Source organism: Oncorhynchus mykiss, chromosome 20 (assembly GCF_013265735.2).
Source record: "Oncorhynchus mykiss isolate Arlee chromosome 20, USDA_OmykA_1.1, whole genome shotgun sequence".
NCBI classification, from domain to species: domain Eukaryota; kingdom Metazoa; phylum Chordata; class Actinopteri; order Salmoniformes; family Salmonidae; genus Oncorhynchus; species Oncorhynchus mykiss.
In genome coordinates this window covers 39095903-39109971 of record NC_048584.1, presented here as the reverse complement: position 1 = coordinate 39109971, position 14069 = coordinate 39095903, and the positions used below count along the sequence as shown (strand labels likewise).

Here is a 14069-nt window from a genome sequence, read left to right as displayed (position 1 = left end):
GTTACCTGTTAAATCACCTACAATCAGTGTAAATAAAAGGGCGGAGACAGGGTTAAAGGAGGATTTTTAAGCCTTGAGATAATTGAGACATGGAATGTGTATTTGTGCCATTCAGAGGGTGATTTAAGTGCCTTTGATCGGGGTACGGTAGTAGGTGCCAGGTGCACCCGTTTGAGTGTGTCAAGAACTGCAACGCTACTGGGTTTTTCATGCTCAAAAATGTCCCTTGTGTATCAACAATGGTCCACCACCCAAAGGACATCCAGCCAACTTGAGAAATTAAAGCTGGCAGTCTGCACTTTAACCTGGTAGTAAGTTAAAGCCAGCAGTCTGCACTTTAACCTGGTAGTAAGTTAAAGCCGGCAGTCTGCACTTTAACCTGGTAGTAAGTTAAAGCCGGCAGTCTGCACTTTAACCTGGTAGTAAGTTAAAGCCGGCAGTCTGCACTTTAACCTGGTAGTAAGTTAAAGCCAGCAGTCTGCACTTTAACCTGGTAGTAAGTTAAAGCCGGCAGTCTGCACTTTAACCTGGTAGTAAGTTAAAGCCAGCAGTCTGCACTTTAATCTCATAGTATAATTAAAAATCCAAAGTGATGGAGTATAGAGCCAAAACAACAAAACACAAAGTGGGTAAAACAGTATGTTAACATTATTAAAGTGACCAGGGTTCAATGACTCTATGTCCATAGGGCAGCAGTCTCTAAGGTGCAGGGTAGAATACCAGCCGGTAGCCGGCTAGAACAGTGACTAAGTTCAGGGCTGGGTACTGGGTGGAGGCCGGCTAGTAATGATTGTTAAACAGTCTGATGGCCTGGAGATAGAAGCTGTTTATCAATCTCTCTGTCCCAGCTATGATGCACCTGTACTGTCTCCACCTTCTAGATGGTAGCAGTGAACAGGCAGCTTCTCGGATGGCTGAGGTCCTTGATGATTTTCTGGGCCTTCCTGTGACACCAGGTACTGTAGATGTCCTGGAGAGCAGGCAGTGTGCCCCTGGTGATGCGTTGGGTTGACCGCACCACCCATGGTAGAGACCTGCTAATGCAGGCGGTGCATTTCTTGTACCACCCTTATGGGTAAAACCACATGAATTTCAAACGTGAACAATAGATCTCGAGTGATCTAATTTGATCAAATGTGAAATGAATGTGACAACATGGGGATGCAAAGTTTCAACTATACAAGATTTGAGCATGTCACGTTCTGACCTTAGTTCTTTTGTTATGTCTTTGTTTTAGTATGGTCAGGGCGTGAGTTGGGTGGGTAGTCTATGTTGTGTTTGCGTTTGGCCTGGTACGGTTCTACATTAGAGGCAGGTGTCGTTAGTTGTCTCTGATTGAGAATCATACTTAGGTAGCCTTTTCCCACTTGTGTTTCGTGGGTGATTATTTTCTGTGTTTTATTTCACCGTTCAGGACTGTTCGTTTGTCGTTTTATTGTTTTAGTGTTCACTATTCGTATTAAAAAATCAAGATGAACACTCACCACGCTGCGCTTTGGTCCTCTCCTTCATACGACGACCGTTACAGAGCACATGAAAACCCAGGTCTTAAATGTAATTTAGATTATTTTACTTTGAACATTACTTCAATTTAAACAGTCTTGGTCCCCTGTAGGCTTCGTATAGTTCCCGGTTTGGTCCAAGGACATTATTAGAATGTTGTGTCTTGGTCCCCTGGAGATTTTTCTCTTGTTGTGGTAAGAATAAGGCACATCTACAAATAGATACTGTATTTTTACAGCTAAACTGTAACTGATGTTAAAGGATGATATACAGCAGTATATTGATTCTTCGGGATTCAACCTCCCTTGAGATTTGAACTCACTGTCACGATCGTCATAATGAATAGACCAAGGCACAGCGTGTAGAGTTCCACATATTTTAATAAATCAAAACTCACCAAACAAAACAAAACAGCACAAACGAACCGTGCCGTTCTGTGCAACTCACAGGAAGCTACACAAACACAATGGGGAAATGGCTGCCTAAATATGATCCCCCAATTAGAGACAACGATAAACAGCTGCCTCTGATTGGGAACCATACCAGGCCAACATAGAAAAATTAAACACCTAGATAACCCACCCTAGTCATTGTCATGCCTCAACCACCATAGAGAATAAACAGCTCTCTATGGTCAGGGCGTGACACTCACAACCTTTTGGTTGCTAAGCTACCTGAAGTTTCTGCTGCACCACCACGTCTGTGGCCATACGTGAAATTGGCAAGAATACATTTCTGCACTTTTCCTTAAAGTTGCAGTAAAGATAAAGTAAATATATTTAATAACTTGAAGGTGTTATCTCTATAAAATGACAGTGTGCTGCTGTATTCTGATTTAAATTACTGTAAAAGGGGAGCCAGATCTGTGAGCATAAAAGAGATATGGCCACAGAGTTATTGTCAATAATGCATTTCTGCACTTTGTTAAAAGCTGCCCAGAATCAAGCAAATAATTGTCCAATTATCACCACCAATATAAACTACCAGTGCTCAACGACACTTGACGTAGAGTATAACATACATTCTTTGAACCTCTTGGTGGGGAGGGGGTGAATCCATTTTCATGCAGTGCCACCAGGTTCATACTAATTGCTTGGAACATATATTAACACACTCAAAAAATAAGGGTGTGGTTAGGTAGACTAGTGTTGTTCCCTGGGGTACACAAAGGTCAAAGGGTACACTTCAAGGGTACACATATGAACTCACATGGTACAGTTTGGTACCTTGTAGCTATAATGGGAACTTTTTCTACCAAATATTTTGAATGTAAGGTACGATCACTGCACTTTGATAGGTGGGGGCAATGTACTGGTGAGGCTCATTTGCATATTATGGGGCGTTGTCAAATCCTTGCTTCAGGACCTGAGCTACAGGCAGTTGGATTTGTGCATGTCATTTTAGGCAAAACATTTTAAAAAAGGGGGCCGATCCCTTAAATGACATTTTCCTAGTTGTCTTGAGTACTTTCTTATGTCATTCTCACTAGCACGAAAAGTTTTGATAGGGGACAGAATGTGGTTGGACCATCAAATAATTGGCATGTACATTACTCTTACAGAATTTCTATGTGGGCGAGGATATTGGAAATGTAATCAAAGCCTATTGGATGAAAACTTGTTTTTAATCAGGACAGAAGACTTTACAACAGACTTTTCCCAACATAACATAGGTACAGCAGATCCCCCCTTATTGTATGGGACACTTTTAAATATGCCTTTAGAGGCCATGTGTAACGGATGTGAAACGGCTAACTAGTTAGCGGTGGTGCTAGTGTAACGGATGTGAAACGGCTAGCTTAGTTAGCGGTGGTGCTAGTGTAACGGATGTGAAACGGCTAGCTAGTTAGCGGTGGTGTGCGCTAAATAGCGTTTCAATCGGTGACGTCACTTGCTCTGAGACCTTGAAGTAGTAGTTCAGTACTCATCTTTAAAACAAAAAGCAATTTAGGTCAAAATAGTTCATACTAACAAAGGAAATAGAGGGACTGACAGTACGGAAATAATCTTCATTAAATAAATACTACCAAAAAGAAGGACTGAAACTTGTTACAGATGATGGAGTTACCCATGATTCACCAAACAATACTTTGAAAGAGGAAGCAAAGTACTTTAAGCATATGTTTTCGTTTTAGTTTCTTCCATCTCCACTAACCACAATGTATTGTAAGGACTTTTTGTTCTATTAACAATGTAAAGAAAGACTCATGTGAAGGCCAAATTACAGAAGAAGAACTTATTGATGGAATTAAAGCCTTTAAGTCCGGGGAAAACTCCAACTAGAAGGTCTGATTTCACTATTACTGAAATAGGACCCAGGTGGTAATTATAAAGATCCAGTCCACTTAAAACATTGAAGGCTCCTTACACTTCAGTGTTCTGACTTCTGACTTAAAAAGGTATTGTCGGATATTATTCATCCTAATCAGACAGATAAAGGTCACAATAACTTTCTGGCAAAATGTTTCCAGTAACCTACAGGACACTTGCTACCACTAGTAATCTTGTCCGTGAACTACTATGCTTTCACTGACTATTCTGTTGACAACATGCATATCACTTGCTGATTGGCAGCATACTGTGACAGAGGCGGCCTATCAGAAGATTGCAGGCGTGGCTTATTCGAGGCATGGCTTTCAGCTGGGTCTTTTTGGTCTCTCGAAAAGGGAATGTCATCCCAGTTAATGTGGTCTGTTCATAAATCTTCTACTTCTTTACTGTCAGTTCTGCAGCCGTGATTAAGTCTGACGAAAGTACATGTGATATCAAAGGACAATATTTAAATGAAAGGTAGTCACCATGTCATTGTAATACTCAATTCCCCCCCCCCCCCCAAAAAAAATATAAAAATCAAATGTATTTATATAGCCCTTCGTACATCAGCTGCTATCTCAAAGTGCTGTACAGAAACCCAGCCTAAAACCCCAAACAGCAAGCAATGCAGGTGTAGAAGCACGGTGGCTTCTATACCTACCACACTATCAGGGTAGTGAGTGCGATGGATCAGCTACAGTAAGTTACTGTCAATTTAATAACAGCCCACTTCTAACTAGGTGACAGTAAGTTAATGAGCAAACCAGCTGTCATTAAGCTACTGGAAAACATACAGTAACCTCGTAACACTGCAGCTCTTGATTGTCACAAAAGATTGCAGAACTGACAATGTCAAAAACAGGTGCTCGACCTTCATCAACATAACAATAAAACAACTTAAACTGGTATAACATTTCCACTGAGGGTTGACACAAATATAACATATTTTAGACCATGCCCCCAAATATGCTAATAAACCCCTACCACATTACCACCACATACATTTCAAAGTACAGTAACGATTGCAACTAATGCTGCATTCGTAACCAAGTGGGAATTGGGAATTTACCGAATTTATACGACTGGAAAAAACCCATGCGAACAGCCCTCCAACTGGTAATTACTAGTGGGAAACGTGTCTATCATCCATGAGCTCCGATTTCTCCCACATGCTGACCTCTTGACTATTCTCTCATCGTTGATATATTTAAATTATTTCATCAATTTTAGTTTTTTTCTGTATAGTTGTCTAATGTTGGTGGGGCATATTATTCCGTTTTAATGTTACTCCTCAATCATTATGATAAATATATAAGTGTTAAGTGTTTCATGAGTGTATTTTTAACAAAGCTGAGATTTACTTTGAAGTCCAAATTGTAGGAATGCAGGTGACGCCAGTAACTGACACAGATATGGCATAGCAGGAAGATCATAGTGCTGTGAACCAAGAGGTTGTGAGTTCAAATCGCAGTTAATTAATAATCAAATATTTAAGTTGAAATCTGCATATTAAAAGAGTTGTGTGTGTACCAACTCATTTTTGTTTGCAGGGAATCACCTGTGAAATGAAATGTGAACATTTGAATCCACGTGTGTTCTCTAATTCTCTCCTTCTCTCTTTCTCTCTCTCGGAGGACCTGAGCCCTAGGACCATGCCCCAGGACTACCTGACATGATGACTCCTTGCTGTCCCCAGTCCACCTGGCTGTGCTGCTGCTCCAGTTTCAACTGTTCTGCCTTAATATTATTTGACCATGCTGGTCATTTATGAACATTTGAACATCTTGGCCATGTTCTGTTATAATCTCCACCCGGCACAGCCAGAAGAGGACTGGCCATCCCACATATGCTCTCTCTAATTCTCTCTTTCTTTCTCTCTCTCGGAGGACCTGAGCCCTAGGACCATGCCCCAGGAATACCTGACATGATGACTCCTTGCTGTCCCCAGTCCACCTGACTGTGCTGCTGCTCCAGTTTCAACTGTTCTGCCTTATTATTATTCGACCATGCTGGTCATTTATGAACATTTGAACATCTTGACCATGTTTTGTTATAATCTCCACCCGGCACAGCCAGAAGAGGACTGGCCACCCCACATAGCCTGGTTCCTCTCTAGGTTTCTTCCTAGGTTTTGGCCTTTCTAGGGAGTTTTTCCTAGCCACCGTGCTTCTACACCTGCATTGCTTGCTGTTTGGGGTTTTAGGCTGGGTTTCTGTACAGCACTTTGAGATATCAGCTGATGTACGAAGGGCTATATAAAAAAATAAATTTGATTTGATTTGATTTGATGTGAAAGGTTATGTAATCACATGAAAATCCACATGTGAAGTGTTCCAAAAACACATGATTTGTGGAAATATCATGTGAAATCATGTTTTTTTTCTATGAAGGCAGAAGGGGATACAGCCCGACAGCTCTTGATGGTGCAGTTCGTGAGGGTCCTTGATCGAGCCACTCATATCACTTCATGATGACAGAAGTAAGTGTTACTGCACATTTCCCTGTCGCTTGATCAAAATGAGAAGAAAATCAGGAATCTTGACACATAGACTCCAATCGATCGTACCAATGTTGCAGAGTCCTTACCACGGGTGCTTCCTGTTTACGTTTCTGTCTATAGGTGGGGAGGAGCAGAATGGAGGTGTCATCTGATTTGCCAAAGGGAGGGCGGGGGGAGGCCTTGTAGCCATCCTGGAAGGGATATTAACAATGATCAAGAGTGTTCGATGCGTGTGTAGCACATGAGATGTGTAGACATCATTTTGGTAGCGTTTCCTTATTAAGATTTCCTTTATTATAGTATCTTTATTAAGGTCCAGTGTAGTTCCTTGAGGGCCGTTGCAGCACCGCTTAAGGGGTGAATATATACACAGCAGTGACAATGACGCAAGAATATTCTCCCGGGAAGGAAATGCGATCGGCATTTGATGGTGAGGTATTTCAGATCGGGAGAACAAAAGGAACTTTAGTTCCTGTACTTCATCACAATCACACCATGAGTTGTTAACCCCTTCGCCTTTCTTTTTCCTGGAGAGTAGTTTTTTTCCTGTTCGCCCGATGGCCCGGAGAACCATGCTGGCTAAATGGACGGGGGACAGTATATCCGGAGAGAGCCATGATTCCTTGAAACAGAGTATGTAACAGTTCCTGATGTTTCTCTAGAAGGAGATCCTCGCCCTGAGCTTGTCTACTTTATGCCCAGGGACTGAGCATTAGTTGAATAGTGTACTCGGAAGTAGTGGACGGTTATGCACACCGTCTGAGTCTGACCACTTCTTCTTCCTCTTCTCCTGCGTCTGCGTTTATGGTACTGCAAAGTTGGCTAAGAACTAGAAAAAGGGCGACTGTGTCTGTCGGCGCCATAACCCGATGCACTACGGTTCTATTTAATCAAACTCCCTGGTTGGCTTTTCAAATCAAATCCAATCAAATTGCATTTGTCACATGCGCCGAATACAACAGGTGTAGGTAGACCTTACAGAGAAATGCTTTCTTACAAGCCCTTAACCAACGGTGCAGTTTTAAGAAAAATAAGTGTTCAGAAATAGATTAGTAAAACATTTTTCATAAAAGTTACAAATAATTAAACAGCAGCAGTAAAATAACAATAGAGAGGCTTTATACAGGGGGACTGGTACAAAGTCAATGTAGGAGGACACCGGTTAGTCGAAGTAATTGAGGTAATATGTACATGTAGGTAGAGTTAAAGTGACTATGCATAGATAATTAACAGAATTTGTGTTCAAATACCCATACTAACATACTATATACTACATACTTAATGAGTATATACTACATACTATATACTATTAGTTCATTTTAGTATACTGTAAATGAACAGTATCCTTTCAGAGCCAGAGTGTGCTGTAAATTCAGAGGTTGTCAGATTGTCCGTTTCGGCTCCTAACAATTGCAGTCAAGCACCCAAACTAACGTTGGCTAGCTTGCTAGCTACTTCCAGACACAAATTAGACCATTTTGACCATTTTACTCGCCCTAGCAAAGCCGATTAGGCAGTTTTCATGTTATCCAGAGCGTTGATGACTGTAACTGTGCTGCTGGCAACAATTTAATTACGTTTTTTTACTGACACCGGCCATATTCAACCGGGTTGAGCGCTCGTAAATACATTATTCTCCGCTCTCGTACACTCAGACGAGAGTGCTCTGAAACCGGAGATAATTTATGAAAACACCCGAATGTCCATTGAGAACGCACACGGACAATACCATATATCTAAACTAAGAATGGCAGTAATAATCAAGTCAATAAACATTGGGTAGTTAGGAATGGGGGTGGCAACGCAAATAGTCTAGATAGCTTTTGGAGTAGGAGGCGAGGAGAGAGGACGTGAAATCAAGGTATTGCAATTGAGATTCTCCCCAAATAGCGTGCACAGGTTCTAGGATAGGACAGGGTTGATTTAGGCTGTTGTGCCTCTGCTTCATAATAACATGGTTACCATAATTCACTGAATAGAGGGGCACCAGCACCCTGTTACAACTGTACCAGTGTAACACTGAGAGGCACTGTTGTAATTCTAATGACCAACGGATAATGACGAGGCATCAAAAAACGCCACTGCAAGGCTACTGCATCATATTAAATATGATTGTATTTTGAAGTATCAGTCCATCAAAATGTATTGCTAAATATTTATTGTACACTGTGCACTTTTATAGGGAAAGGTAAATACATTTGAAAAAAACTACTACAAAATAAACTAGATATTTCATAAATTAAAACATTCATGGCTGGACATTTCTCACTATTGTCTTGTCTTATAATTAAGATGATGATGATGATGATGATAAGTATTACTATTAGGCCTAGTACATGTTGTTACAGTTACAGGTTGCAAATAGCAAGTTTTAGTTGAACGGATTCATCAGGTGTTCAGGTAAATAGTCAAGGAATTGCATCAGTGAAATCCCATTAAGACGCAAATTAAACAAATATGTACATTTGGATCCCGGAAGTCGCCTTGCCTGAATCCTGTTCAACTCAAATCCTTCTGACTGTGCGTCGCAAGTGTAGCTGGAGAAGGAAGTGGCAGATGAGTGAGATTATCCACGACTACGCAAGAGCAACCTACCGGTGGTTACCGTACACAGGCGATTCAGACGGAGCGAACAGGTTGGTGGCTAGTAGAAAATGGGCAACGTTGACTCCAAACTCAACTTCAGAAAAGCTGTGATACAACTGACAACCAAAACACAGGTTTGTTGAAATAATAACTCTCTTTTGGGTAGGCTAATGCAGAGTTTAAATATTTATGAACAGTTCTGTTTTTCAAGATACAAATAGCAATTGCAGTGCGCCAGATGGTAGCCTTGTATTTGACACATGGATGAGAGGGTGGATAAATATGGTAAGGGCTACCATCTGTCCAAAAACAGGGTTTTCTGGTTTGTCTAAATGTAAACTTTTAATTCAAATGTAGCATAAGATATATATATATATATATTGGCTATATGAACTGACAATTAGTTTAATTGTAGGGTACTGTTATAAATACTGCAAATTTGTGTTATAGAATTGTAGACTCATAACTTGGCAACAATGTTTCTAATTTGTAATCAAATGTCACATTGTAATCGTACTTCTGTAGTTCCGATATAAACCCCACCGAGAGGCTGAGGTGGATCTGATGCAGAGCTACAATGAGATGCAGGTCTGAATACAGTTCATTCAGTGCCTGCTGTTGTGGCTGGCACTTGAATTGATCAGTTGCACAGGGTAGTCTAGATAACATTACCAGCTACATTTCTGATGTTGTGGTTGTTGAATGAATCATAACATTCAGACAATGTGGCTGATTTTAATGTGGGCTGAAATACATTAAAGTTCGGCAAATAAGCATCAGTCTAAACTGCAGTGTATAGGTTATATTTACTCTGTCATCAAGGACGTTCTGGAAAGATCTTAGAACAACTGGTATTATAATAGAATATGCAAATCAAGAGCAAATCAAGAACATGTGAAGTAGGCCAGTAGCTGAATATATTGTCTGACAAACATGTGTTCCATCATATGTCTACTTCTTTGGCCGGTTTCCCGGACACCCACCCACCCACTCACCCACCCACCCACTCACTCACTCACCCACCCACCCACTCACGCATCCATCCACCTATCCATCCACCCACCCATCCCCCCCATCCATCCATCCATCCATCCAACCATTCATCCATCCAACCATCCATCCTGGACTAAAAGGCAATAAAGAATCTCCATCAAAAGTTATTAAGTATTATGTATCCGGGGAACCGGCCCCTGACGTTTATTTCTGTCGATATTTAACTGTTTTCCTCCTGTAGGCTACAGCCAAGCAGGTCTCTCTCTCCTCCTGTAGGCTACAGCCAAGCAGGTCTCTGTCCTTCTGTAGGCTACAGCCAAGCAGGTCTCTGTCCTTCTGTAGCCTACAACCAAGCAGGTATCTCTCCTCCTGTAGGCTACAGCCAAGCAGCTCTCTGTCCTTCTGTAGCCTATAACCAAGCAGGTATCTGTCCTCCTGTAGGCTATAGCCAAGCAGGTCTCTGTCCTCCTGTAGGCTATAGCCAAGCAGCTCTCTCCCCTGTAGGCTACAACCAAGCAGCACTCTCCTCCTGTAGGCTACAGCCAAGCAGCTCTCTCTCCTGTAGGCTACAGCCAAGCAGCTCTCTCTCCTGTAGGCTACAGCCAAGCAGCTCTCTCCTCCTGTAGGCTACAGCCAAGCAGCTCTCTCTCCTCCTGTAGGCTACAGCCAAGCAGCTCTCTCTCCTCCTGTAGGCTACAGCCAAGCAGCTCTCTCTCCTCCTGTAGGCTACAGCCAAGCAGCTCTCTCTCCTCCTGTAGGCTACAGCCAAGCAGCTCTCTCTCCTCCTGTAGGCTACAGCCAAGCAGCTCTCTCTCCTCCTCTAGGCTACAGCCAAGCAGCTCTCTCCTCCTCTAGGCTACAGCCGAGCAGCTCTCTCCTCCTGTAGGCTACAGCCAAGCAGCTCTCACTCCTCCTGTAGGCTACAGCCAAGCAGCTCTCTCCTGTAGGCGGATGTACCTGATCCCTGTCTGTCTGTTCATCTCCCCCAGCCCGTGGAGGCTACGGACCATGCCTTCTGGGACCAGTTCTGGGCGGATACTGCCACTACCGTCCAGGATGTGTTTGCTCTGGTGCCGGCAGCGGAGATACGAGCTGTCAGAGAAGAATCTCCCTCCAATCTGGCAACCCTCTGTTACAAGGTAATCTAGGCTGTGTGTGTGTGCCTGTGTGTGGATGTGTTTAACTATACTTGTGGGGACCAGAAGATCGCACAAGAATACTAAACAAACAAAAATTTGACACACTGGGGAATTTTTTTTTTGTCCCCACAAGGTCAAATGCTGTTTCTAGGGGCTTTAGGCTTAAGGTTAGAATTAGTGTTTGGGTTAGAATTTAGTTTTGGATTAGGAGCTAGTATAGGTTTCTGGATTAGGGAAAATAGGATTTTGTGTGTGTGTGTGTGTGTGTGTGTGTCCGTGTGTGTGTCCCTTAACACTCACACCCATTTACTGTTTGAAAATGGCAGATTTTGGACATTGACAAGCGCCTAAATATAAACGCAGTGGCTGTACAGTAACATGCTATACATGACATCAGAGCTCAGGGTCTGTACAGTAACATGCTATACATGACGTCAGAGCTCAGGGTCTGTACAGTAACATGCTATACATGACGTCAGAGCTCAGTGTCTGTTCAGTAACATGCTATACATGACATCAGAGCTCAGGGTCTGTACAGTAACATGCTATACATGACATCAGAGCTCAGGGTCTGTACAGTAACATGCTATACATGACGTCAGAGCTCAGGGTCTCCTCTTCACAGCTCTGAATGGGTTTGGACTGACAGACGTTCTGAACTTCAGCACCTCGCGCGACAAGTTGACCCATCCCTCCCTCTAATTGGACAACTCTTGCACCATTTTTGGTTGTCTGAGTGAGGGAAATACTGTAAATTAAGAGGATTTGATTAGATCTTAATGTATTTTGAAAGATGAGACATTGAAGATTCTAAGAAATATCGCTTTGATGTCATACAAGTAAGCAAAAACACCTGTGAGTCCAAACGTGCACTTCACATATCTATGTCATAAAACTCATGTAATGTACAGAGTCAACGTTTATGATCTCTGTGTTTTGATGTACAGTTACATGATGACATGGTGTTATACCCTGGGTTGTCCTGAACAGAATGAGTCTACGTTTGTCCTATTGTGAAGCAAATTTGCCACGGACCATGCATCTGAATGCACAAATGACTCCATTCTTTGCGGACCTAAAGTACGATCTGCTTCTCTGAATTCTCTACTGAAAGCCTAACACTGTAAGATCGTATTTTATCATTTAGCAAGCCAAGAACAAGCTTTCAGATGATGCCCACCTGACCCAGATTGCGATTTATAATGGACCGTTTTTGGATTGCGTAAACAACAGTGGGGATGCAGGTTTGTGTTCCTAATTTAACAGCTACAAGTGTGCTCGCCCTAGTTCCTCAACAGCACAGCTAGGCCAGCTGCGAAAAGTACAGTAAATGTCAAAATGCACATAAAATCAATAGTGTAATGTATATGTTCAGTCTTGTGTCAGGTGAACTGTTGTGTCCTCACCTTTTTAGTCTAATACTTATCCTCATAATCTTTCCCTTTTGATTGTTACCATGGTTATACATATGTGGTCCATATTTCTTCTGTAAGAAACATTTCAGTCCTTCCGAGTGGGGCAGTGGTCTGAGGCATTGCATCGCAGTGCTAGCTGTGCCACTAGAGATCCTGGTTCAAGTCCAGATTCTGTCACAGCCGGCCGCGACCGGGATACCCATGGGTCAGCACACAATTGGCCCAGCGTCGTCCGGGTTAGGGGTGGGGTTTGGCCGGCAGGGATGTTCTTGTCCCATCGCGCACTAGCAACTCCTGTGGGGGACCGGGCGCAATGCATGCTGACACCGTTGCCAGGTGTACGGTGCTTCCTCCAACACATTGGTGCGGTTGGCTTCCAGGGGGAAGTGGGTGTTGTATCACGAAGCAGTGCAGCTTGGCTGGGTTGTGTTTCGGAGGACGCACGGCTCTCGACCTTTGTCTCTCCCGAGTCCGTACGGGAGTTACAGCGATGGGACAAGACTGAAACTACCAATTCAATACCACAAAATTAGGGAGAAAAAGTAAATTAAGTTTTTTAAAAACTTTCAATGTAGCCTTAACCATATCGGCTACTTCCCAGGGGATGTAAGGGGTTGACCTTTTTTTTGTCTACCTTGGATACAGTTGAGAAAGTAGCACAATGCAAGTAGTACAGTAACATTACAGTGGACATATTCTGAGTGTGTTTAGTGGTGCTGTACAGGCGTATTCTGAGTGTGTTTAGTGGTGCTGTATTCTGAGTGTGTTTAGTGGTGCTGTAACAGGCGTATTCTGAGTGTGTTTAGTGGTGCTGTAACAGGCGTATTCTGAGTGTGTTTAGTGGTGCTGTGACAGGTGTATTCTGAGTGTGTTTAGTGGTACTGTAACAGGCGTATTCTGAGTGTGTTTAGTGGTGCTGTGACAGGTGTATTCTGAGTGTGTTTAGTGGTGCTGTAACAGGCGTATTCTGAGTGTGTTTACTGGTGCTGTAACAGGCGTATTCTGAGTGTGTTTAGTGGTGCTGTAACAGGCGTATTCTGAGTGTGTTTAGTGGTACTGTAACAGGCGTATTCTGAGTGTGTTTAGTGGTACTGTAACAGGCGTATTCTGAGTGTGTTTAGTGGTACTGTAACAGGCGTATTCTGAGTGTGTTTAGTGGTACTGTAACAGGCGGATTCTGAGTGTGTTTAGTGGTGCTGTAACAGGCGTATTCTGAGTGTGTTTAGTGGTGCTGTAACAGGCGGATTCTGAGTGTGTTTAGTGGTGCTGTAACAGGCGTATTCTAAGTGTGTTTAGTGGTGCTGTAACAGGTGTATTCTGAGTGTGTTTAATGGTGCTGTAACAGGCGTATTCTGAGTGTGTTTAGTGGTGCTGTAACAGGTGTATTCTGAGTGTGTTTAGTGGTGCTGTGACAGGTGTATTCTGAGTGTGTTTAGTGGTGCTGTAACAGGCGTATTCTGAGTGTGTTTAGTGGTGCTGTAACAGGCGTATTCTGAGTGTGTTTAGTGGTGCTGTGACAGGCGTATTCTGAGTGTGTTTAGTGGTGCTGTAACAGGCGTATTCTGAGTATGTTTAGTGGTGCTGTGACAGGCGTATTCTGAGTGTGTTTAGTGGTGCTGTA

At 42.7% G+C, this 14069-nt stretch overlaps 1 protein-coding gene across 3 annotated transcripts in view; it reads left to right on the top strand.

Annotated features, from left to right (window-relative positions):
• Positions 1–8801: 8801 nt before the first annotated feature.
• Positions 8802–14069, top strand: part of LOC110499545 (protein HID1-like) — a 31128-nt gene continuing 25860 nt past the window's right edge. For all 3 annotated transcript variants that reach the window (XM_036956324.1, XM_036956325.1, XM_036956323.1), the window contains exons 1-2: positions 8802–9035; positions 10884–11033. In XM_036956324.1, the coding sequence (XP_036812219.1) occupies positions 8970–9035; positions 10884–11033 (216 nt within the window). In that variant the 5' untranslated portion in view covers positions 8802–8969. The remainder of the gene's footprint in view (positions 9036–10883; positions 11034–14069) is intronic.